Raw genomic sequence first — 22,300 nt, forward strand, 5'->3', positions numbered from 1 at the left:
GTCGGGAATAATTGCCTTAGAAATATGCTCCACAGCTGGAGCTGTATGGGTCTCAGTTTCACAGAGAAGGAATGTATGGGTGACAATGGCTAATGCCATAGGTCAAGACACTATCTGTTTGTCAATATCCTCTGCAGGTAACCCTTTCCGCACTTGCCTGATCGGATTGCCTACAGATAAGGTAAAGTCGTTATGTATCAACACCATGCCAGGCGGCTTAAGCGACAAGTTATGTTCTTCATGGCACAATAACTGGGATCAGTGGGTTAAACACCTAGCCTTATATGGATCAGAGCCGCAAGAGCTAGAGCTCTTAGGATCGGTAAAAATGGATTATTGTCTGTACTTTGACTACTCAGGACCACATCAAGCAGAAGTAGTTAGTGTAAATGCCACCACAGATGTGTATTGGAGTGCGGCTGCATGGTGCAATATTACCAGTTGCACTATCTCCAAATCTGCTAATGCACCATTACGCCTGCCACAAGGATTGTTCTTGATATGTGGGGATAGAGCTTGGCAAGGTATTCCTTCGCATATAAGGGGAGGTCCATGTACTATGGGAACTTTGGGAATGTATTTGCCTAACACCACCATGATCCTAAATCATAGACACATCCGAAATAAGCAAGGTATACATGCTTTCAGTAGCCAGTGCAATTCGGGAGCTGAATTTTGGAATCCAGCAAAAATCATTGCAGCCTCAATACTTGCACCAGGGGTTGGAGTGGCACAGGCGTTAACTACACTGAATAAATTAGGTTGTTGGCTTGCGAAACAAACTAATGCTACAGCTTCTGCTTTAGACATGCTCTTAACTGATGTGAGTTCTATCAGACACGCTACACTGCAAAATAGAGCCGCCATAGATTTCTTATTGCTAATGCAGGGGCATGGTTGTGAAGTACTGGAAGGAATGTGTTGTATGAACTTGTCTGATCACTCAGAATCGATTCATGAGACAATACAGAAATTGAAAGATCAGGTGAATGAATTTCAGGTTCATCAGGATTGGTTGGGTAGCTTGTTCAAGAGTTGGGGAATTACAGGATGGTTAAAATCTTTAGCAAAAGTAGGCATTATATTACTAGTAGTTCTTTTATGCATAGTAATAATCATCCCCTGCCTATTGTCATGCTTCCAACGGATGGTACAAAGTACGGTTCATTAAGTAATGGTCATAGAAAAACAAAAAAGGGGAATTGTGGAATCATACACACAGTTACCGTTGGGGCCCGGCCTTGATGATTTAAGCCTGTGTTAGTGAAGAAGCTGGAAAACACCGATAAAGAGGATGAGAAAGAAAAGGGAGTGTGAACAGCTGGTGCAGGGAGTGTGAGAAGCTAGCACAGGAGTGTGAGAAGCTGACATGGGGAGTATGGGAAGATGATATAGAGTGTGTGAGAAAATGATGTCTAGTTTAGCAGGTGAAAAATAGCTCCTTTTTAGGCATAGCCAATAGTAAAGTTAAAATAGGTGCGTGCACTATTGTTTGTAACCAATCACAGCTGGGTGAGGGGCGCGTGGACACATTGTGGCTAGAGTAATAATCTATAAAAGCTGTCTGTATAACAATAATAAAGGTCACTCTGCTATCACATCTACGGAGTCCATGCACTTAACCGCCACAGCATGCGACATAAGCAATTAGGTGATTGGTTAACTACAGCTGTTCACGCGCCTTAGCCTAATACATGATTGGTGATCATGCGCTCTATATAATCCAAGCCAAATTCATTACATCACACAATTAGTGCAAAAACACAGTCCAGTTTCTTATCTTACAGTTCCTCCTTATCTTACGGTTCCCTGGCTCTCCCAGCACCTGCAAGTTGTTTTCCATTTCTTCTGTTCAGGGAGTTTTCAGATCTGCAGGGGTACACAGCAATCTCTCCAAGGTCAATTTCTTCATCTTCTGTCCTGGGATCCACGTAGTTTCCCACAGTCTCGGATTCTTAGGGAGTTGTTGCCACTCGCTCCGGCGTGGATCATCCCACGGACTCTAGATGCGTCTCTACCTTGTTGTGCATCCCATTCTCCACGACCTCTCTGACGCTCAGGCATCTTTTCTCTGACGTGGGCTTCTCCATGGGCTGCGAGTGGGTCTGTGCTCCACCGAGTCCGTCCTGGCTGCAGGGGGCCCGCTGCTGTCTTGCCACCGGTTGCAGGGGAAACTCAGCTCCGGTACACCTCGTCCCGTTCCATCTCACTGACCTGGTGTCTGTGTGGTTGTTTCTCTCAGATCTCAGTCCTCTCTGGGTGAACTCGGTCCAGCGGGCACCCCAGGAGTGGGGCGCTCCCCGAGTTCCCCCTGCGGCTCCGTCGCCACGTCCTCAGCAGGTGGTGCCAGTCCAGCGCAGGCAGCCCCTGGCCGGGAGCCGGGGAGTGGGGGCAGTGCCCTCCTCCCCTCTCCTGGGCAAAGCACCTTTACCGGTCCCTTTGCCCCAACTTAAATAGGGCAATTAGCAGAGACGCCGATTGGCTCAACCCTGAGGGGGATGGGAGTCCGATCTGGTGACCAGAACCGGGTATGACCCGGTTCCCAAACCAGGGAAGTCACAGGGGGCAAATCCCCTCTCCTGCCACCAGAATCCCTTTACATCAAACCATCACAGAATTGAATTTAGAAGAGTGAAAGGGCCTTGGACGATGATAACTCGCAAAGTACATAACCTCTTTGCTTCCTTAACTGCCCTGGTAAGTGAAAGGAGTCCCTTCTCCCACTTGGAATACCATTGTTCAATTTCTTTGAATGAGGTGGAAGAGAACAATAAAGGTCTAGTTGGCCTTTGCAGTCCCTTTTGAAACACGCCGCAACAGGAAGCATGTTCTGCAAATCCCCACTCCACCCTTAGCGGATCTTGTGGGTGCAATGGACCTAGCGTATGATAGGTTTTGAGTTCATCCTTCAAAGTGTTAAGGGCTTCTGTATGCTGCAGAGTCCAATCTTATTCCTGTTTTTCCAGAGCAGGTCATACAGAGGACAATCATGGAAAACCCAGGTATATGCTTCCTCCAATAGCCCAATGTGCCTAGCAGCTGCTGCCGTTCTGTCTTATTGCCTGGAGTTTGCCCCTTCTCAATAACTGACTGTATCATGAGGTATCACAACTGCACCAGCTATCCACCAAGCTCCTAGGTATTTAATTTCTTGTCTGGGACCTTGATATTTGGAAGGTGGAATGTCCAGCCCATTCTTAGTTAGCAGATTCCAGATGGCCTCAGGCACTTGCCCTACCTGTTCTTTATTATCTCTGTTACAAAACTTTGACAAAATAATCAAGTAAAAAAGTTAGATAGAAAACTGAAAAGTAAAATATATGTTAGGATTGTTAAGTTTAACGAATAACTATAGAGACCTCACTCGGAATTAGATATAAGGAAGAAATTTTTCACTCTGAGGGTGGTGAGGCACTGGAACAGGTTGCCCAGAGAAGTTGTGGCTGCCCCATCCCTGGAAGTGTTCAAGGCCAGGTTGGATGAGACTTTGGGAAACCTGATGTAGTGGAGGGTTTCCCTGCCCATGGCAGGGGGTTGGAACTAGATGATCTTTGAGGTCCTTTCCAACCCTAACCATTCTATGATTCTATGATCTTGCCCTTGAAGTGTTGACCCAAAAGATTGGGAGCTAGAAAAGACCAGTTGGATATTTCTCCAAACAACTGGACACTGTAAGTAGAGGGTGGCCTACTTGCCTCTGAGCAGTTGCTATGACAGTGATGTTCATACAGGAGGCTCGGAAACTGACCTTGGGAAGAACAATAACAGTATATGTGCCATATATGGTAATCACTGTGTTAGAACAAAAGGGGGGCCATTGGCTATCCCCTAATAAAATGATAAAATACCAAGTAGTTCTGACAGAGCAAGATGATGTAATTTTGAAAACAACTAACCTGATAAACCCTGCAGCCTTTTTAAGTTCTACACAGGAAGAAGGACAAATAAAACATAACTGGCGACTATTGATCATGTGTATTCCAGTCGAGAGGACTTAAAGGACACACCGCTGGAAAATCTTGATTGGGAGCTGTATGCAGATGGCAGCAGCTTCATGGAAAATGGAACTCACTACACAGGATATGTGGTGACAACTGAAAATTCTGTTATAGAAGCAAATTCTTTACCTTGCACAACTTCAGCTCAAAGGCAGAGCTGATAGCCTTGACCAGAGCATTAGAACTAAGCGAGAAAAAAAAATATTTAGATGGATTCAAAATATGCCTTTAGTATAGTACATATACATAGAATCTTATGGAAAGAAAGAAGATTACTATCCTCTCAAGGAACAAACATCAAATATAAGGAAGAAATTTTACAATTAATACAAGCAGTCCAGAAACCAACTAAGGCAGCGATCACGCACTGTAAAGCACCAGTCAGGAAATACCAAAACAATTATAGGAAATAATTTGGCAGATAGAACTGCAAGGAAAATTGCAAAAAGGAATACTTTACAAATAGCATTAATTCCTACTAAAACCATTACATTACCAAGAGATAAACCTAAATACTCAAAAGAAGATGAAAAATTAGGAAAGTTGCTAAATGCAAAGAAAAATTTGGCAGGACAGTGGGTGACAGTAACAGGTCAAATAGTAATCCCACCACTTTTAATGAGGGAAATAATACAAACAAAACATAAAGAATGTCATTGGGGAGCAGAAGCATTGGTAGCTCTCCGAAGGAGACACATAGTCTCAGTAAAAATGCTAGAAATAGCCAAAATGACAACCACAAAATGTAAGATATGTTTAAAAAAAACCAATTCTGTTATAAAGAGAAAAGTTCAAATGGGAATATTGAAATCGGGAATGGAACCAGGAGATTACTGGCAAGTAGATTTTTCAGAATTACCCCGGCAACATGGGTATCGATACATTCTGGTAGGGGCTGACACTTTTACAGGATGGCCGGAAGTCTTTCCCTGTTGAACCAATCAAGCAAAGGAAATCATTAAATGGCTATTGCAAGAAATTATCCTGAGATTTGGGGTACCCATTATACCTCCTAAGAAAAACTCAAGAAAAATATAATGTTAAGATTAAACAAAGAATTTGCCAAATTACAAAATGTCACAAATCACTGCTTGTCTCAATTCCATGGGAAATTCTAACCATGAATTTGACTAAATTGGAACATGAAAATAAAACTACAAAATGTGAACAAAAAACAGCTATCAAATAGCAAGAAAAAATAAAAATTATTAGGAGACAGTAGAAATTTGCAGGAAATTGAGCTGATTGTAAAAAACTATTAAATCATGTTTTTACTAAGATAGGAAGGTTTTGAAATACAGGATGGTGTTCTTATGATCAGTCAAATAAAAAAATATAAGCCAAATGATCATAAAATAGAAATATAATAAAACTAATTGAACATTGAATAAGGTGACAAGTTGGGACTCTCTTTGGTCAATGACCATTTTATCACAATTCCAGTACATGGCAAAGGCTACTTGGTGTTTTACTTGGGACAGATCAATTTTTACAACTTGGCCATCGGTACAGGATAAAAAAAGCTCAACATGAAAAAAGAAAAATCTAGTGTCATGGTGGAAATGTGAAAAAATATATAATTGCAGTACTGTTGACAGAATAATCCAAGATATCTAGCTGCTGCTCTAAAATATAAATATTTTTGTCGAGGCCTTAAAAATAGCCTTGTATTGACTGAAACATATACTCCTAAAAGAAAAACAATATTCAGTTGTAAAAAAATCTTCAATTCAGAGTCCAGGACACTTAGTTTGGGCAATGAGTGATGGAACCTGGACGACACATTTACCTCTGGATGGCAAAGTAAAACAAACAACTCTAGCCATGCCAACACTATGTCCAATTTGGAAAAAGACTCCTTTCAGAGAAACTTTAGAAAATTTAAAATTAGAACGAACAAAAAGATCAGAAATAAATAAAGAATGGAATGAACCTTCATCAGGGGTAAAAATTAGTTGGGCACTGAAATTTTTATTGACTCCTTTGGCAATATATAGAAACAGGGATTGCATATAACAACTAACAGGTCAGACAGAAAAGCTGACAAATGTGACCAGAAAGGGATTCAAGGATTTAAATATACAATTCCAAGCCACCTCAAAAATGACTTTACAAAATAAAGTGGCTTTAGATATGCTCTTACTCAAAGAGCATGATATTTATAGATACCTAAAAAATAAAATTAACCATTGTTATATACGCATTCCGAATATGACTCAAGATATAAAACATGACTTAGACTTATTAGAGAAAGTGAAAAGAAAGCACTCAATAACTTCAGCAAAACATGCAAGAAAATTAAATAGATAAAATTTTTAACAGATTAAGATGGAATTTGAATTCTTAGATAAAATCACTAATTAACACTGCAATTGTCTTGTTAATAATCTGCGGGAGATGAGTGAGGACACCGACACGATCAATGTGATCAGACAAATGAACCTTTATTTCCTTGCACTCAGCGTGATTTATAGCTTTCTGAATAAAACTTGGCAATCTGTGATTGGTTATAATACAAGCAATAGCCCACCCCTTAGTATGATTGGTTGTATCGCGGAAGCAGTGTCATTATGGTGTCCATTTCCTGTTCCGCATCCGGGGATTGTTTATGCTTTCTGCAGTTCTGCCACATCCCAGCATGTGTTCTCAGGAAAGGCTGGATTGTTCATATGTCCATTGATTCTTAGGTATCCTTCCACAATAATCCTTTTAACAATTATTTTATTATTGTTTAAAGAAACAAATAAATAACAAAACTGCATTTAATCAGATGATTATCCAGGCAGTGGCCAGACAGCAGGATGAAATAAACACAATACCAAGGCTCCCACCAGCATATAGTGAATGAAATGCTAATAATGTACTATAAAGAATATTCAACTTTGAACATTAAGATGAAAGTATTGAAATGATTTTCAAAACTTTCAAAGGGGAGAAATGTTACAAAACTTTGATAAAATAATCAAGATTTAATCAAGCAGAAAAGTTAGATAGAAAACTGAAAAGTAAAATGTATAAGTTAGGATTGTTAAGTTTAATGAGTAACTATAGAGACCTCGCTAGGAAATTACTGGATCTTTCTATGGATTGTTTTAAACCAAGGAACCACGGATACCTCATCACCCAGCTACTGCATGTTTCTGTGTTTTGTTTCAAGAAGGAGACGGTCACGGGCACCAGTTATGCTGCTTGGAAACCCCCTCGCCCCTTCCCATCTTAATTTGAATATTAAGGATTCTAATTAGTAAAATTAAGTAGAATAACTAATGATTGTTATAGAATGAGAATATTGATAAGGTAATATAGCTAATAAAACCAATCACTTTAAAGGTCAAAATTAAGAGCGAGAATAATATGCAATTTTATGTAAAAGAACTTATGTAACAATGACTTAACAAAATAAGTGTGTATAAAAACATATGGATTTTGATGCTAAGGTGGACATATTTGGACGGAGCTATCCCCCGTGTCCCCCTGCACAGGAATAAAGGAGTGCCTGTTTATCTGCATTGTGTAGATGAATTTTCTTCCCGGCTGCTAACAGCTTTGCTGGTACCATCTCCACCAACTAGAATATCATATATGTATTGATATATGCAGACATCTGTCGCTGTCATGCCGGGGACAGAGAGAAGAATGACACAGAATTCAGGTCCAGGAGAAAATGCCAACGCAACGCCAACAGCAGCAGCATTTGATTAATTACAAATCCGTATATATAACATGGTTCAAGGCTATTGGCCACTTGACCATCCACCTCCTAGAGTGATTGGCTAAATGCTACAACACCCATTTCAAAACAACTTTCCCAGTGTGCCATAAACAAGACTGCATAACAAGCTACAGGTGCAAGATAAAGTCTTAGTTTACAAAAACCTCAAACTGTTTCTCAGCTAGCCTGCATGGGAAAAAGAACTTTCACAGGATGCTGCAGTAGCTGGAAAATTTCTGCTTCTAGCTTTTTGGTATCCACAATTCCCCCTTTTTGTTTAAGACTAATTTAAAGTGGGCAGAGAGATTCTCCAGCAATGCCATAAGAGATACACATATAGCAAACCCAGTTTTACGTCTAGTCATTAATTCTAAATAGCCTTAAGGGCTCTACATTCTGACTCCATAACATAAGAAACTTAAAGTTCAGTCTCTGCTTGTAGAAGGACCAGGCTGATGGTTGATGTCTTGGTCGTCATCAAGAGGATCATGAATCAAATGATCTGCATTCTGGCTGTCATTTGAAGGTTGGCTTGGAGGTTGCCTGTTCCGCTTCTGGTGCCGCAGGTCAGGGCGAACGCATCTTGCAGGTAGCCATCGTACCCCAGTATTTGTGGAAACGCAAGCATACCCACGACCCCAAGCAATAAGCTCACACGGGCCTTCCCACTTCTTAGTGAGTAGGTCCCGTACCCAGACTTTCGCTTGAGGCAGGTGCGTCTTGCCTGAAGACTGCAACGAAAGAAAATGATTCAGAATAACAGGATTATTTGAATTTGGTGGCACTGTAAGATGATTAATTGTATATAATGCTTTTTCTAGTCGACTCTGTGGGGTTTCTCCATTCATTCCCCCTTTTTGTTTATTTAAAACATGCTTCAAAGTGCCATGAGCGCGTTCAACAATGGCTTGGTCAGTAGGAGAATGCGGAATACCCAAAGTATGATTTACACCCCATAGTTGTAAAAACTGCCGCGTCTTCTGTGAGACATAGGCCAGGCCATTATCGGTTTTCACAGAAAAAGGCACGCCCAAGATCGCGAAAGCAAGTTTCCAATGGGCAATGACATTGCGACCTTTCTCCCCAGTATGAGCAGATGCCCACATAGCTGAGGAGAAAGTGTCAATAGACACGTGCACATACTTAAATGTACCAAACTCAGGAACATGCATTACATCCGTCTGCCAAAGCTGCAGGGCTTTTAGGCCTCTGGGGTTTACCCCCGATGGCAGAGGTGCAGCAAGTCCGTGACAGTCAGCGCAAGCGCTGACAATGTCCCGAGCCTCAGTGGGCATTAAGTGGAACTGTTTCTGCAGGGTATGCGCACTTCGATGGAAAAAACAATGCGATGTCTTGGCTTGTGCAATTTTGTCAGGCTGAGGCACTACCCACGCAGGGTTAGCTAGCATGTCAGCCCTGGCATTGCCTTCTGTTATAAAACCTGGCAAGTTGGTGTGACTTCGAATATGCAAAATGTAATATGGATGAACTCGAGCTTGAATTGTACACCACAAAGTTTTCAATAGTGAAAACAGAGCCGCATTATTCACTTCCTTCAAAAGTGAGCAATCTAAGCGTTGGGTTATGTCTGCTACGTAAGCAGAATCAGTGACCAAATTCAAAGGTACCTGAGAGAACCACTGAAAAGCCATGGCAACGGCCCTCAGTTCAACTAACTGGGCTGAGCCTGACTTGTGGCCTTCCAGCACCTGCCACTCAGATTCCTCCTTCCAGGTAACAATAGCTTTCCTGGTTTTCCCGGACCCGTCGGTGAAGACGGTGGGTCCTTGTACTGGCACTCGGCTATTTTTTGGCTGCAAGGTAAAGCTTGTCGATTTTGCCAATTGCAGTAATTTATGGCTGGGCAGATGATAAGCAATCTGTCCCGAAAAGTTTTGCAGCACACTTTGGAGAGGAGCACTGTTAGTAAGGCTCCACTCAAAGCGTTCCTGCTGTACTGGAAGAACAATTGTTGCAGGATCCGCTGCCATTAATTGCAAACACCATTGGTGGCATTTGATTATCAGACAAGCGATCAATTCAAACAATGTGGATGCTGTCTTTTTTGGCTGATGTGGCAAAAAGACCCATTCCAGAAAATGCAAAGGGTCGGGCCATTGTTTATTCCACTGGCCAATGATACCTGTAGGATGAAAATCTGGAGTGGTAATTGTGGGAAAATGACTGAAATTGGACGGGAATGGGAGAATATTGTTCCCCAGAATTCAGCTAATATTAGAGCAGCTCTGACATGAAGCACAGCTGCTGCTCTCAGGAACAAACAAAGCCTCAATATCCTTGAAATGGGGAGTAGAGTGACACGGAGGTATCACGGCTCATCCCTGTTATCAGGGATGAGAGGCGCCTGGTAAAGATAACCATAAAAATGCCATCAAGGAAAGTGAACCACAACCGCTGTCTCAGCAGTGATGGCGAAATTGTGCCCTTCAGCTACTAAATCACACCCCCACCCGCCTCCGAGCTGCGACCACCCCTCAAACAAGCAATTTACACCAATCCTAATAAAAGTTATGTATGACTAGAGTCACTCGAGCTCCACCTAAAAGATATGAAAAAAGTATAAAATAGCGGCAAACAAAGGGGATGTTAGGGAGAAGCCCCCCATCGGAACGTCTGGGATCAGTCGACGGGCTGAACCTCTCTTCTCCCCCCCATAGGGACGCCTATTGGGTAAGAACTCTGTGTTATGTGCACTTACTTAATTACTTACTAACATCTTGCTAGCTATTTAGTATTATCACTGATCAGTAATCGTTTTATATTATCACTGCAGTATTTCAATTAAAGTTGTTTTTGTAGTCAGTCACTATCACCGGCTATCCTCGAACCTGTATTCTGTCACAAATAAAATATATATGCATGTTTCCGGAAACTTTTGAATTATTATAAGGAGTTGGCCCATAGTATTACTAGTGACGATCCCTTAATAAGTGGGCGAATCACCCTCCGACCTACTGAGCTGCCAAGAGAAGGCAGGGGGAGTCGGACCCAAGGGTCTCGCCTAACTTGGGAGCTGATAGACTGGTCTTTTGACCTCAAAACGTGACAGTAATAAAAACAGTGATATCAATGGAGGGATCCACTTGATAAACCTGACGAGCAGAAACAGCCTGTTGAACCTCCTCCAGTGCTCGTCGTGCTTCAGGAGTCAGTTTCCGAGCTGAATTCAACTCAGGGTCCCCCTTTAAAATATTAAAAGTGGGGAAAGTTTTGCCGTGGTTCGCCCTAGATAAGGACGTAACCAATTGATGATGCCCAGCAATTTCTGAGCATCATTCAAGGTTTTAATAGAACCTGAGAATTGCACCTCTTGGTGTTGTATAGTTTGATCCAGAATTTTGACTCCTAAATATTTCCAAGGAGGATGCTGTTGAACTTTCTCTGGAGCCTCTTGCAATCCATAAGAATGCAGAGCAGCGAGCAGCCAAGGCTGTATCCTCAGCAGCTTGTCCTGGGTGGATGCTGCCACCAGGATATCATTCATGTAATGGTAGCAGTATGCCTCAGGAAACTGCTCGCGGACTCCGGACAAAGCTTGAGCAACATACCATTGACAGATAGTCAGGCTGTTCTTCATGCCCTGAGGTAGAATCTTCCATTGATACCTCTTTGCAGGTTCGTCACTGTTAACTGCAGGCACAGTAAAAGCAAATTTTGGCTTATCATCAGGATGTAAAGGAATAGTGAAAAAGCAATCCTTCAAATCAATGATCAGGATTTCCCACCCTGCTGGAATCATGGTGGGTGAGGGCATACCAGGCTGCAATGCCCCCATGCTTTCCATCACTGCATTGATGTGGCCGCACCTGGAATATTGTGTCCAGTTTTGGGCCCCTCGCTTTAAGAGAGATATTGAGCTCCTGGAGCGGGTCCAAAGAAGGGCGACTAAACTGGTCAAGGGGCTGGAAAATAAAACTTATGAGGAGCAGCTAAGGGAGTTGGGGCTGTTTAGCCTGGAGAAGAGGAGGCTGAGAGGAGACCTGATTACAGCCTACAAATACTTGAGAAGGGATGGTGGGGAGGTAGGGGAAGGGCTCTTTACATTAGTGATGAGTGATAGGACAAGAGGAAATGGGTATAAGCTTAGTCAGGGGAGATTCAGGTTGGATGTTAGGAAGTATTTCTTCTCTGAAAGGGTTGTCAGCCACTGGAATAGGCTGCCCAGGGAGGTGGTTGAGTCCCCATCCCTGAATATGTTTAAGAAAAGGGTGGATGAACTACTTAGGGATATGGTTTAATGAGGGATTAGGGACGGTTGGACTGGATGATCTCTAAGGTCTTTTCCAACCTAGAAATCTATGAAATATATGAAATCTATGATTTGTCGGAGATCCTGCAACAATCTCCATTTTCCTGATTTTTTTCTTAATTACAAAAACAGGAGTATTCCAGGGACTAGTGGAAGGCTCAAGGTGTCCCTGTTGTAATTGTTCCTGAACCAACTAATGAAGGGCGACTAGTTTCTCTTTTGGTAGGGGCCACTGGGGTTGCCAGATGGATTTGCTTACTAGCCACCGCAAAGGCAGCGTAGGATACTCTGCGCCCTTTAGCACAGTGGCCCCATCAAAAATTTGTCCCAATCTGTACCCCCCAAGCCACCAATACCTCCCGCCCCCAGAGGTTAAGTGGAGCTGTAGTGACATAGGGCCGAACTGTAGCTGTTTGCCCCTCTGCATTTTTCACCACCACAGGTCGTTCGCTTAAATAGCTCTATGTGGTTCCTCCCAATCCTGCAATGGCTGACCCCACAGGGGCTAAAGGCCACGTAGGAGGCCACACAGAGAAGGAGATGATTGTCACGTCAGCGCCCGTGACAATCAAACCTCGGAGCTGAATCTTGGACGGCTGGGCATTTGGCAGGATTAGGGTACACGTGGCATTTAATTGAATAGGCCGCAGAACTGCAGCCAGAGCAGACTTAGGATTCTCAGATCCCACCTTGGAACAGGCTTCAACCATCTCTGTTAGTGTGGGTTCCCCTGGCAAAGCATCTATGATCTTTCTACACTCATCATTGGCATTATCTCTCGCTAGTTGTCTTCACAACAGCTGCCGCAAGGTCTCATCTTCGACCTGCTTCTCGAGGGCGGCAGCAATCTTTTCCACGAAAGATAAAAAATGCTCTTTCTGCCCCTGAGTTATTTTCACATATCGTGTTTTAGGAGCAGCCATGTCCATGCCTTTTAATAGGGCTCCCATACTAATCTTCTGAGCCTGCTCAGGGACCTGAGGATGCCAGGTAGCTTGAGCATCAGGATTGGAAAAGGCATTAGCTCCCATAAGAGCATCGGCTGGAACTCCATATCTAGGATCAGTTGGAGGAAGTTGCATATTCCCAGCCACAGCTTTTTCTGCCATCCTTCTCCAATTGGCCTCAAAAACTGTATATTGTACAGGTTGAAATAATACCCGACCTAAATGCTTAATATCAGATGGAGAGAGCAGGTCAGTATTCAGCACTCTAATAATCTGCATGACTTGAGGAGACCCTAGCCCATATTGTGCCACTTTGGATTGCAAATCTTGGACCACTTTCCAAGCGATAATTTCATGTTGGTCAGACTGACCTGAGTTAGGAAGAGCTTTCTGCACAGGAAAGGCTTGGATGATACCCTCTGTGGGCTCACTACCACCTTGATCTACCTGCACAGCACTTTGAGGCACTATAATAACCCGCTCAGGTCCCTTTTCATCTTCAGGCATCCCAACTTTCTCTATTAAATCCCAGTCCCCAACCTCCAGAGCCCGCCTCTTGACTGCTTCCCAAAACCGTTTTGAACTTTTTGGACACACAGTCACATTACATTCAGGAAGCATCCAAGGACGGTTGTAGGCCAGCTGTGTTACTGGTTGCTGGCGTCTGACCACCGCCACAGTTTCCCACAGTGTAGTAAGCTCGTCCGCAGTAACACTGCTTGTATCGTCGGGCCTCATGGATGAGGAAGGCTGGCAGGGTACAGGCACCAGGCCAGCGGGCAATGTAGCGGTGGAGGCTGTGGACGGTTGAGGAACTACGCATGGCAATGCAGCTTGGGGTGTTGCGGCTTGCGGTGGCACCACTGTCCATGCAGGCGCCGCCGCCGGGGCTGCCAGCGCTGCGCTCGGTGCCACTTCTGGGGCTGCCACCGCGGGGGCTGCCGGCGCCGCGCTCGGTGCCTGCTGCACCGCCTCCGTCAGCAGCACTAGTTGCTGTAATATTTCTCGCAAAAGCACTGTATGCTGGTGTGCCGAGAAATCCGCCATCGGCGGCTGCGCCTGGGCCAGATAGCCGAGTGCTATGGGCGTCGGTGCGGGACACAAAGGCACCAGAGCTGACGCCACCGTGATACCTCCTGTCCCTCACGGTTGCGGTAGAACCCCGGCTGCCGTGCCTGACTGCGGCAATGGCAGAGCCATAGAAAGAACAGATCCCGCTGTCATAACTGAAGTAGCCGGCTGTACGGGCGTCCATAGTGCGGAGGAGGAGGGGGAGGCCGCTGGGGCGGAGGGTGGGGGACGCTCCAACACTTTGCTTTGTCTGGTTAGTTTTGCTAACTGTTCCACTGGAGAGGGGTATTCCGGCATCACAAAATCGCGTGGAGAAGGATACTTAGGCGGAACATAATCCTGTGGGGAGGGGTAGGACCTCCGCGCAGACCCCGCGAGTCTCTCAGTCCCCGAGGGCAGCAGAGATGTGGCGGGTACGCTGCCCGTGCTGTCCGGGGTCTGTGTTCCCTCAAATAACGGATCGTCCCCTTCAGAACCTTCATCCGCAGATTCGTCAGAGCCCGGTAATTCTTTTCCTTCTCTTCCTGCTGTCCACTTCCGCATTATACCATATAGGGACCACCACGTACGTAGCAGATCGAGTATGCTCTTATCTCCAAATGCAGTCTCATGAATTAACTTATCCCCTAACAGTTCCCAAGTTTATCCCCTAACAGTTCCCAAGCTTCTGGGTTAAGGGCAGTGTTAGGATCAGCTACAAACTCATGTTCTGCTGCCCAATTTAGCAATTCACAGAGAGCTTCATCACTTATGTCAGCTCCTGCGATCGTTATCACATTTTTGAAGGCAGAAAATATTGTGCTTTCTTTCGCGGAGCTTTGCCCCATCTTTTCAGTCTAGAGTTCTGTTCCCGGAGCCCCGGGGGGGGATGCACGTACCTTCTAAATTCAGTTGCAGTTCTATCATGTCGGGGTCACCAAATGTTGCTGTCATGCTGGGGACGGAGAGAAGAACGACACAGAATTCAGGTGCAGGAGAAAATGCCAACGCCAACCAACAATGGCAGCAGCAGCGTTTAATTAATTACAAATCTGTATATATAACATGGTTCACAATGATGGCCAAGGCAATTGGTCACTTGACCATCCACCTCCCAGAGTGATTGGCTAAATGCTACAACACCCATTTTAAAACAACTTTCCCAGTGTGCCATAAACAAGACTGCATAACAAGCTACAGGTGCAAGATAAAGTCTTAGTTTACAAAAACCTCAAACTGTTTCTCAGCTAGCCTGCATGGGAAAAGGAACTTTCACAGGACGCTGCAGTAGCTGGAAAATTTCTGCTTCTAGCTTTTTGGTATCCACACCCTGGGGGTTGGGGAGGGTGAGTAAGCAGCTGCTTGGTGTTTAGTTGCTGGCCAGATCAAACCACGAAGGTTCTTTTTTCACTTATTTTTTTCCAGTGGGGTTTCTAGAAAGAAAAAGCTATTTTGCTCAGTTTGTGAAATCTTAAACTGATGCTGTTGGGAGGGAATATATCTGACAGTGATAGAAACAACAAATTGCTTTCAAGGCCTGGAAGTCCAGAAGATAAAATATCACAACTAGAACAACCAAATAAGCTGAAATTTCTCAGAATTTTGTCATCTGAAAAGTGGCCAGATCTCACTTGGCTTAGCTTACAGACGAGGACAAATTCACAGGAATCCAGTGAGAGCAGGACTGTGCTCTTAATGCGCACAGCCAACAAAAACTTTTACAGAGTATTTTGTATTACATAGCTTTCTAGAAAGAGAAGAATTGGGTATTTTAAGAATTAAAAAAAAATCTAAATATTATCCAGCAGTTAAATACTCGAAAGGGAGAAAAGAAGGCTTCCATACGAAGTCATATAACATGGATTTTTCTTCATATTATATCACGTAAATGTTTGTTGGACTATTCTTAGTAGTCCTTAATGCTAGAAGCAGTAATGAAGGAAAACAATGGTGTAACACATTCAAAGCAGAACAATAAGTACCAAACGCAATAAATCTGCAGCCACTAATAGGATATGAACACGTAGCTTTGAGATTTTACTCTAAATTATCATAGAATCATAGAATGGTTAGAGTTCGAAGGGACCTCAAAGATCATCTAGTTCCAGCCTCCCTGCCATGGGCAGGGAAACCCTCCACTACACCAGGTTGCCCAAAGCCTCATCCAACCTGGCCTTGAACACGTCCAGGGATGGGGCATCCACAACTTCTCTGGGCAACCTGTTCCAGTGCCTCAACACCCTCTGAGTGAAAAATTTCTTCCCTATATCTAATCTAAATCTGCCCTCTTTCAGTTTAAAGCCATTGTCCCTTGTCCTATCACTCCATACCCTTGTAAAAAGTCCCTCTCCAGCTTTCTTGTAGGCCCCCTTTAAGCACTGGAAGGCTGCTATAAGATCACCCCGGAGCCTTCTCTTCTCCAGACTGAACAGCCCCAACTCTCTCAGCCTGTCTCCATAGCAGAGGTGTTCCAGCCCTTGGATCATCTTCGTGGCCCTCCTCTGGACCCACTCCAGTAGCACCATGTCTTTCTTGTGCTGGGGACTCCAGTGCTGAACACAGTATTCCAGGTGGGGTCTCACGAGAGCTGAGTAGAGGGGCAGAATCACCTCCCTCGACCTGCTGCCCACGCTTCTTTTGATGCAGCCCAGGATACAGTTGGCTTTCTGGGCTGCCAGCACACATTGCCGGCTCATGTTGAGCTTGTCATCCACCAGCACTCCCAAGTCCTTTTCCTCAGGGCTGCTCTCAATCCATTCTCCACCCAGCCTGTACTTATGCTTTGGGTTGCCCTGACTCATGTGCAGGACCTTGCACTTGGCCTTGTTGAACTTCATGAGGTTTGCACAGCTGCACCTCTCCAGCCTGTCGAGGTCCCTCTGGATGGCATCCGTTCCCTCCATCGTGTCCACAACACCACACAACTTGGTGTCATATTGCTGGGCACAGAGGTGAGACTGACTGGCCTGTAGTTCCCTGGGTCTTCTTTTTTTCCCTTTTTAAAAATGGGGGCTATGTTTCCCCTTTTCCAGTCATTGGGAACTTCACCAGATTGCCATGACTTCTCATATATGATGGATACTGGCTTAGCAACTTAATCTGCCAGCTCCCTCAGGACCCGCGGATGCACCTCATCAGGTCCCATGGACTTGTTCCAAGAGCTGGAGCTCTTGGCAGTGAAGACTGAGGCAAAGAAGTCATTGAGAACCTCAGCCTTCTCCATATCTCGGGTAGCCAGGTCCCCTGTTTCCTTCCGGAGAGGGCCTATATTTTCCCTAGATCTCTTTTTATCACTGACATATCTATAGAAGTTTTTATTGTTGCCCTTGATGTCTCTGGCCAGATTTAACTCTGTCAGGGCTTTAGCTTTCCTAACCTGATCTCTGGTTGCTCAGACAAATTCTCTGTATTCTTCTCAGGCTACCTGTCCTTGCTTCCACCCTCTATAGGCTTTCTTTTTGTGCCCGAGTTGGTTCAGGAGCTCCTTGTTCATCCATGCGGGCCTCCTGGTGTTCCTACCTGACTTTCTCTTTGTTGGGATGCACCGCTCCTGAGCTTGGAGGAGGTGATCCTTGAATATTAACCAGCTTTCTTGGGCCCCTCTTCCCTCCAGGGCTTCATCCCATTGTACTCTAGCGAGGAGATCCCTGAAGAGGCCAAAGTCTGCTCTCCTGAAATCCAGGGTAGTGAGCTTGCTGAGCACCCTCCTTGCTTCCCTAAGTCTCTTGAATTCCACCATTTCATGATCACTGCAGCCAAGGCTGTCCTTGAGTGTCATGTTCCCCGCCAGCCCTTCTTTGTTGGTGAGAATAAGGTCCAGCAAAGCACCTCTCCTCGTTGGTTCCTCTACCACTTGGAGAAGGAAGTTATCATCCATGCATTCCAGGAACCTCCTGGATTGCTTATGCCCTGCTGTGTTGTCCTTCCAACAGATAACGGGGTGGTTGAAGTCCCCCATAAGGACCAGGGTGAAATTATAGAATCATAGGATGGTTTGGGTTGAAAGAGACCTTAAAGATTATGTAGTTCCAAACCCCCTGCCATGGACAGGGACACGTGCCACTAGATCAGGTTGCTCAAAGCCTCATCCAACCTGGCCTTGAACACCTCCAGGAATGGGGCATCCACGACTCATCTGGGAAGCCTGTTCCAGTGATTCACCACCTTCAGAGTGAAGAATTTATTCCTTAGATCTAATCTACATCTGCCCTCTTCCAATTTAAAGTCATTGTCCCTTGTCCTGTGACTACATGCCCTTATAAAAAGTTCCTCTCCAGCTTTCATGTAGGCCGCCTTTAAGTACTGGAAGGCTGCCAGAAGGTCTCCCCGGAGCCTTCTCTTCTCCATCCTGAACAACCCCAGCTCTCTCAGCCTGTCTTCATGGGAGAGGTGCTCCAGCTCTCGGATCATCTTCGTGGCCCTCCTCTGGATCCGCAGTCCTGGTTTCAGCTGGGACAGAGTTAGCTCTTCTTTTTAACAGCCAGAAGAGCTCTGTGTTTTGGTTTTAGTCTGAGACTTGCTTGGAGAAGAATGCTGATAGCGCACCGATGTTTATAGTTGGCACTGAGGTCTCAAGGACTTTTCAGCTTGCCGTGTTCTTGCCAGTGTGCAGGAGCACAACAGGATGGGGGGGAACATAGCTGCGACAGAGGGTCCACGACTCTTTATGATTTGTACTTAGACTTAAGATTGAGGGCCAAATTGGCCAATTAGTATTCCATATCATGCAGCGTCATGAATAAAATAAGGTATAAAAATGAGAGTTAGCTGGAAAGAAGGGCTTTTGCTCTTCCGGGACTCTCACTTTCAGACTCTCAGAGTGCTATCTCTGTGTCGCTCCCTATTTTTGGGCCTCTTGCTCATCCAGGATTGTGGTGTTGGGACTTATCTGTTTCGGGATTGTTTGCCGGGATGAGATGGGCCTTGATCAAGGGGTGGTGAGCAATTACATCACTTGTCTGTATATATTTATCCTAGTACATATATGTATATATTCATATATTAGTAGCAGTAGTAGTAAATTGTTCTTATCTCAACCCACGTGTCTCTTCCTTTTCTTCTTTAATTCCCTTCCTCATCCCCAGAGGGTAGGGGAGGATGAGCAAGCGGCTGTGTGGAGTTTAGTTGCCGGAGTGGCCTAAACCACAATACCTGCTCCAGTAGCTCCATGTCCTTCTTGTGTTGAGGACCCCAGAGCTGAACACAGTATTCCAGGTGGGGTCTCACAAGAGCAGAGTAGAGGGGCAGAATCACCTCCCTCGTCCTGCTGGCCACGCTTCTTTGGATGCAGCCCAGGATACAGTTGGCTTTTTGGGCTGCCAGTGCACGTTGCCGGCTCATGTTGAGCTTCTCATTGACCAGCACCACCAAGTCCTTTTCCTCAGGGCTGCTCTCAATCCATTCTCTGCCCAGCCTGTACTTGTGCTTGGGATTGTCCCGACTCACGTGCAGGACCTTGCACTTGGCCTTGTTGAACTTCATGTGGTTTGCACAGCTGCACCTCTCCAGCCTGTCAAGGTCCCTCTGGATGGCATCCGTTCGCTCCAGCGTGTCCACAACATCACACAGCTTGGTGTCATCAGCAAACTTGCTGAGAGTGCACTCAATCCCACTGTCCATGTCACCAACAAAGATGTTAAGCAGCGCCTGCCCCAGTACTGACCCCTGAGGAACACCACTTGTCACTGCTCTCCACTTAGACATAGAGCCGTTGACCGCAACTCTTTGAGTGTGACCATCCAGCCAATTCCTTATCCACTTAGTGGTCCATCCATCAAATCCATGTCTCTCCAATTTGGAGACAAGGATGTCATGCGGGACAGTGTCAAATGCTTTGGACAAGCCCAGGTAGATGATGTCAGTTGCTCTTCCCTTATCCACCAACACTTTAACTCCATCATAAAAGGCACCAAATTTTTCAGGCATGATTTGCCCTTAGGGAATTCATGTTGACTGTCATCAATCACGTCCTTTATTATAATGTTCCTTAGCATAGTTGCCAGGAGGATCTGCTCCATGCTCTTGCCAGGCACAGAGACGAGACTGACCGACCTGTAGTTCCCTGGGTCTTCTTTTTTTCTTTTTTAGAAATGGGGGTTGTGTTTTGCCTTTTCCAGGTGGAAACTTCACTGGACTGCTACAACTTCTCAAATATGATGGATCATGGTTTAACAACTTCATCCACCAGTTCCCTCAGGACCCGTGGATGCACCTCATCAGGTCCCATGGACTTGTGCACCTTCAGGTTTCTTAGATGGTCTTGAAACTCATCTTCTCCTACAGTGGGCAGTTCTTCATTCTCACAGTCCTAACTCTGCCTTCTATGACTTGGGCAGTATGGCTAGAGCTCTTGCCAGTGAAGAGGAAGGCAAAAAAAGTCATTGAGTACCTTGGCCTTCTCCATATCCCAAGTAACCAGGTCTCCCATTTCGTTCTAGAGAGGGCCCACATTTTCCCTAGTCCCCCTTTTATCACTGACATCCTATAGAAGCTTTTCATGTTGCCCTTGATGTCCCTGGCCAGATTTAACTCTATTGGGGCTTTAGCTTTCCTAACCTGATCTCTGGCTGCTTGGACAGTTGCTCTGTATTCTTCCAAGGCTACCTGTCCGTGCTTCCACCCTCTGTAGGCTTCCCTTTTGTGTTTGAGTTGGTCCAGGAGCTCCTTGTTCATCCATGCAGGCCTCCTGGTGTTCCTGCCTGACTTTCTCTTTGTTGGGATGCACTGCTCCTGAGCTTGGAGGAGGCTTCCCCTTAAATATTTACCAGCTTTCTTGGGCCCCTCTTCCCTTCAGGGCTTTCTCCCATGGTACTCTGCCAAGCAGATCCCTGAGGAGGCCGAAGCCTGCTCTCCTGAAATCCAGGGTAGTGAGTTTACTGTGCACCCTCCTTTCTTCCCTAAGAATCTTGAATTCCACCATTTCATGATCACTGCATCCAAGGCTGCCCTTGAGCTTCACATTCCCCAGCAGCTTCTCCTTGTTGGTGAGAATAAGGTCCAGCAAAGCACCTCTCCTCATTGGTTCTTCTGTCACTTGCAGAAGGAAGTTATCATCCATTCATTCCTCCTGGATTGCTTATGCCCTGCTGTGTTTTCTTACAACACAATTTTTCAGAAAGATGCTACTTAACAATATAAAAATATTAAACTGAGAATTTGGTAGTGAAACTGAATAGATACTACATTACTTGTGAGCTTACTTTAATTACTTTTTTTAGGCAACAGATCTATCCCTTGGTAGTCTTCCATGTGTGGATTCTTTTGTACACGCATCCATTTTGCCTTTTACCACAATATTTCTACAGTGACTTGGAAGAAAAAAATCTAAACTTCCCAAACTCTGGTTCGACATTAAATTTCTTGGTTGCTCTGCTGTAGTTCCTTATTGCAAAATCAAGATATTATGCAAAGTTCATGGGCGAGGAGTGTACCACATGTCCACAGAGACAGAAATAAAAGTAGGATAGCCAATATCAGTGAAAAAGAGTTAAGATCTACATCTTAGATGTGTGAGATAACTACCCTGGTATTTATGCTGGTGAGTATTGAAACACTGGTGAATATAATTATATAATATCTTTTTGCAGAAAGAATATGGTCTTCATTTATTTATAAAGAAAATAAGTTGTCAAACCATCTTGAAGAAAACATTTTTGGCCATGTTTTCTAGCATTTCTGAAAGGACTCGGAAGTTTTGAATTACCTCTGTAGCTCTATGTGATCTATGTTTTCCCTTAAAGGGAAACAGCCCAATTATGCATATTTACACACACAGACACAAACTGTTCATGATTGTCTTCATAAACTTTTGAACCCTTTTGACTTCTAAAAAGGAACACGATCACAAAAGAATTTTTAAGAATTATTGGAATAATTTATCAGAACAGGAGAGTAAGTACTATTAAACAATAACCTGTTGTTGGTGTTTTTGAAAGATCTAAACTTGGTTCACAATTCCATATTGAAAGTATTTGTGAGGCCTCCAATATGATTCTCGAGGACTGTGATTAATGTCATGTGCCCACTTATTTTTTCTCTGAGAACCTGAAAGGCTAAAAAAAAGATTACAACTGCCTTTACATGCCTCTTAAGCATGCCTTTTAGCTTTGGTTTTTAATCATAGCAAATAATCATATGAAAGAATACTTTTAAGAACTCATAAGCCAGAAATAACAACTCTATTGCTGACACCACCTCCCCTTCCCATCCAGCTCTGGCAAGTACTTCCCTTCCTCTCTTTCTCCTCTTATCCAGCCATGTCCTCTAACAGGACCAGAATCTGGGGTCTGAAACATACAGGAAGGCAGCTGGGGAGAAAGGAGAT

General features: G+C 44.6%; 1 protein-coding gene across 1 annotated transcript; it reads left to right on the top strand.

Moving 5' to 3' along the window:
• Positions 1-265: 265 nt before the first annotated feature.
• On the top strand, positions 266-1,405 carry LOC147525717 (syncytin-2-like). The gene has a single exon (XM_086631075.1). The coding sequence runs from the start codon at positions 329-331 to the stop codon at positions 1,169-1,171; it is 843 nt and encodes a 280-aa protein (XP_086487201.1). The 5' UTR covers positions 266-328; the 3' UTR covers positions 1,172-1,405.
• Positions 1,406-22,300: the final 20,895 nt, after the last annotated feature.

This window comes from Tauraco erythrolophus, unplaced genomic scaffold (assembly GCF_009769465.1).
Source record: "Tauraco erythrolophus isolate bTauEry1 unplaced genomic scaffold, bTauEry1.pri scaffold_91_arrow_ctg1, whole genome shotgun sequence".
NCBI lineage: Eukaryota > Metazoa > Chordata > Aves > Musophagiformes > Musophagidae > Tauraco > Tauraco erythrolophus.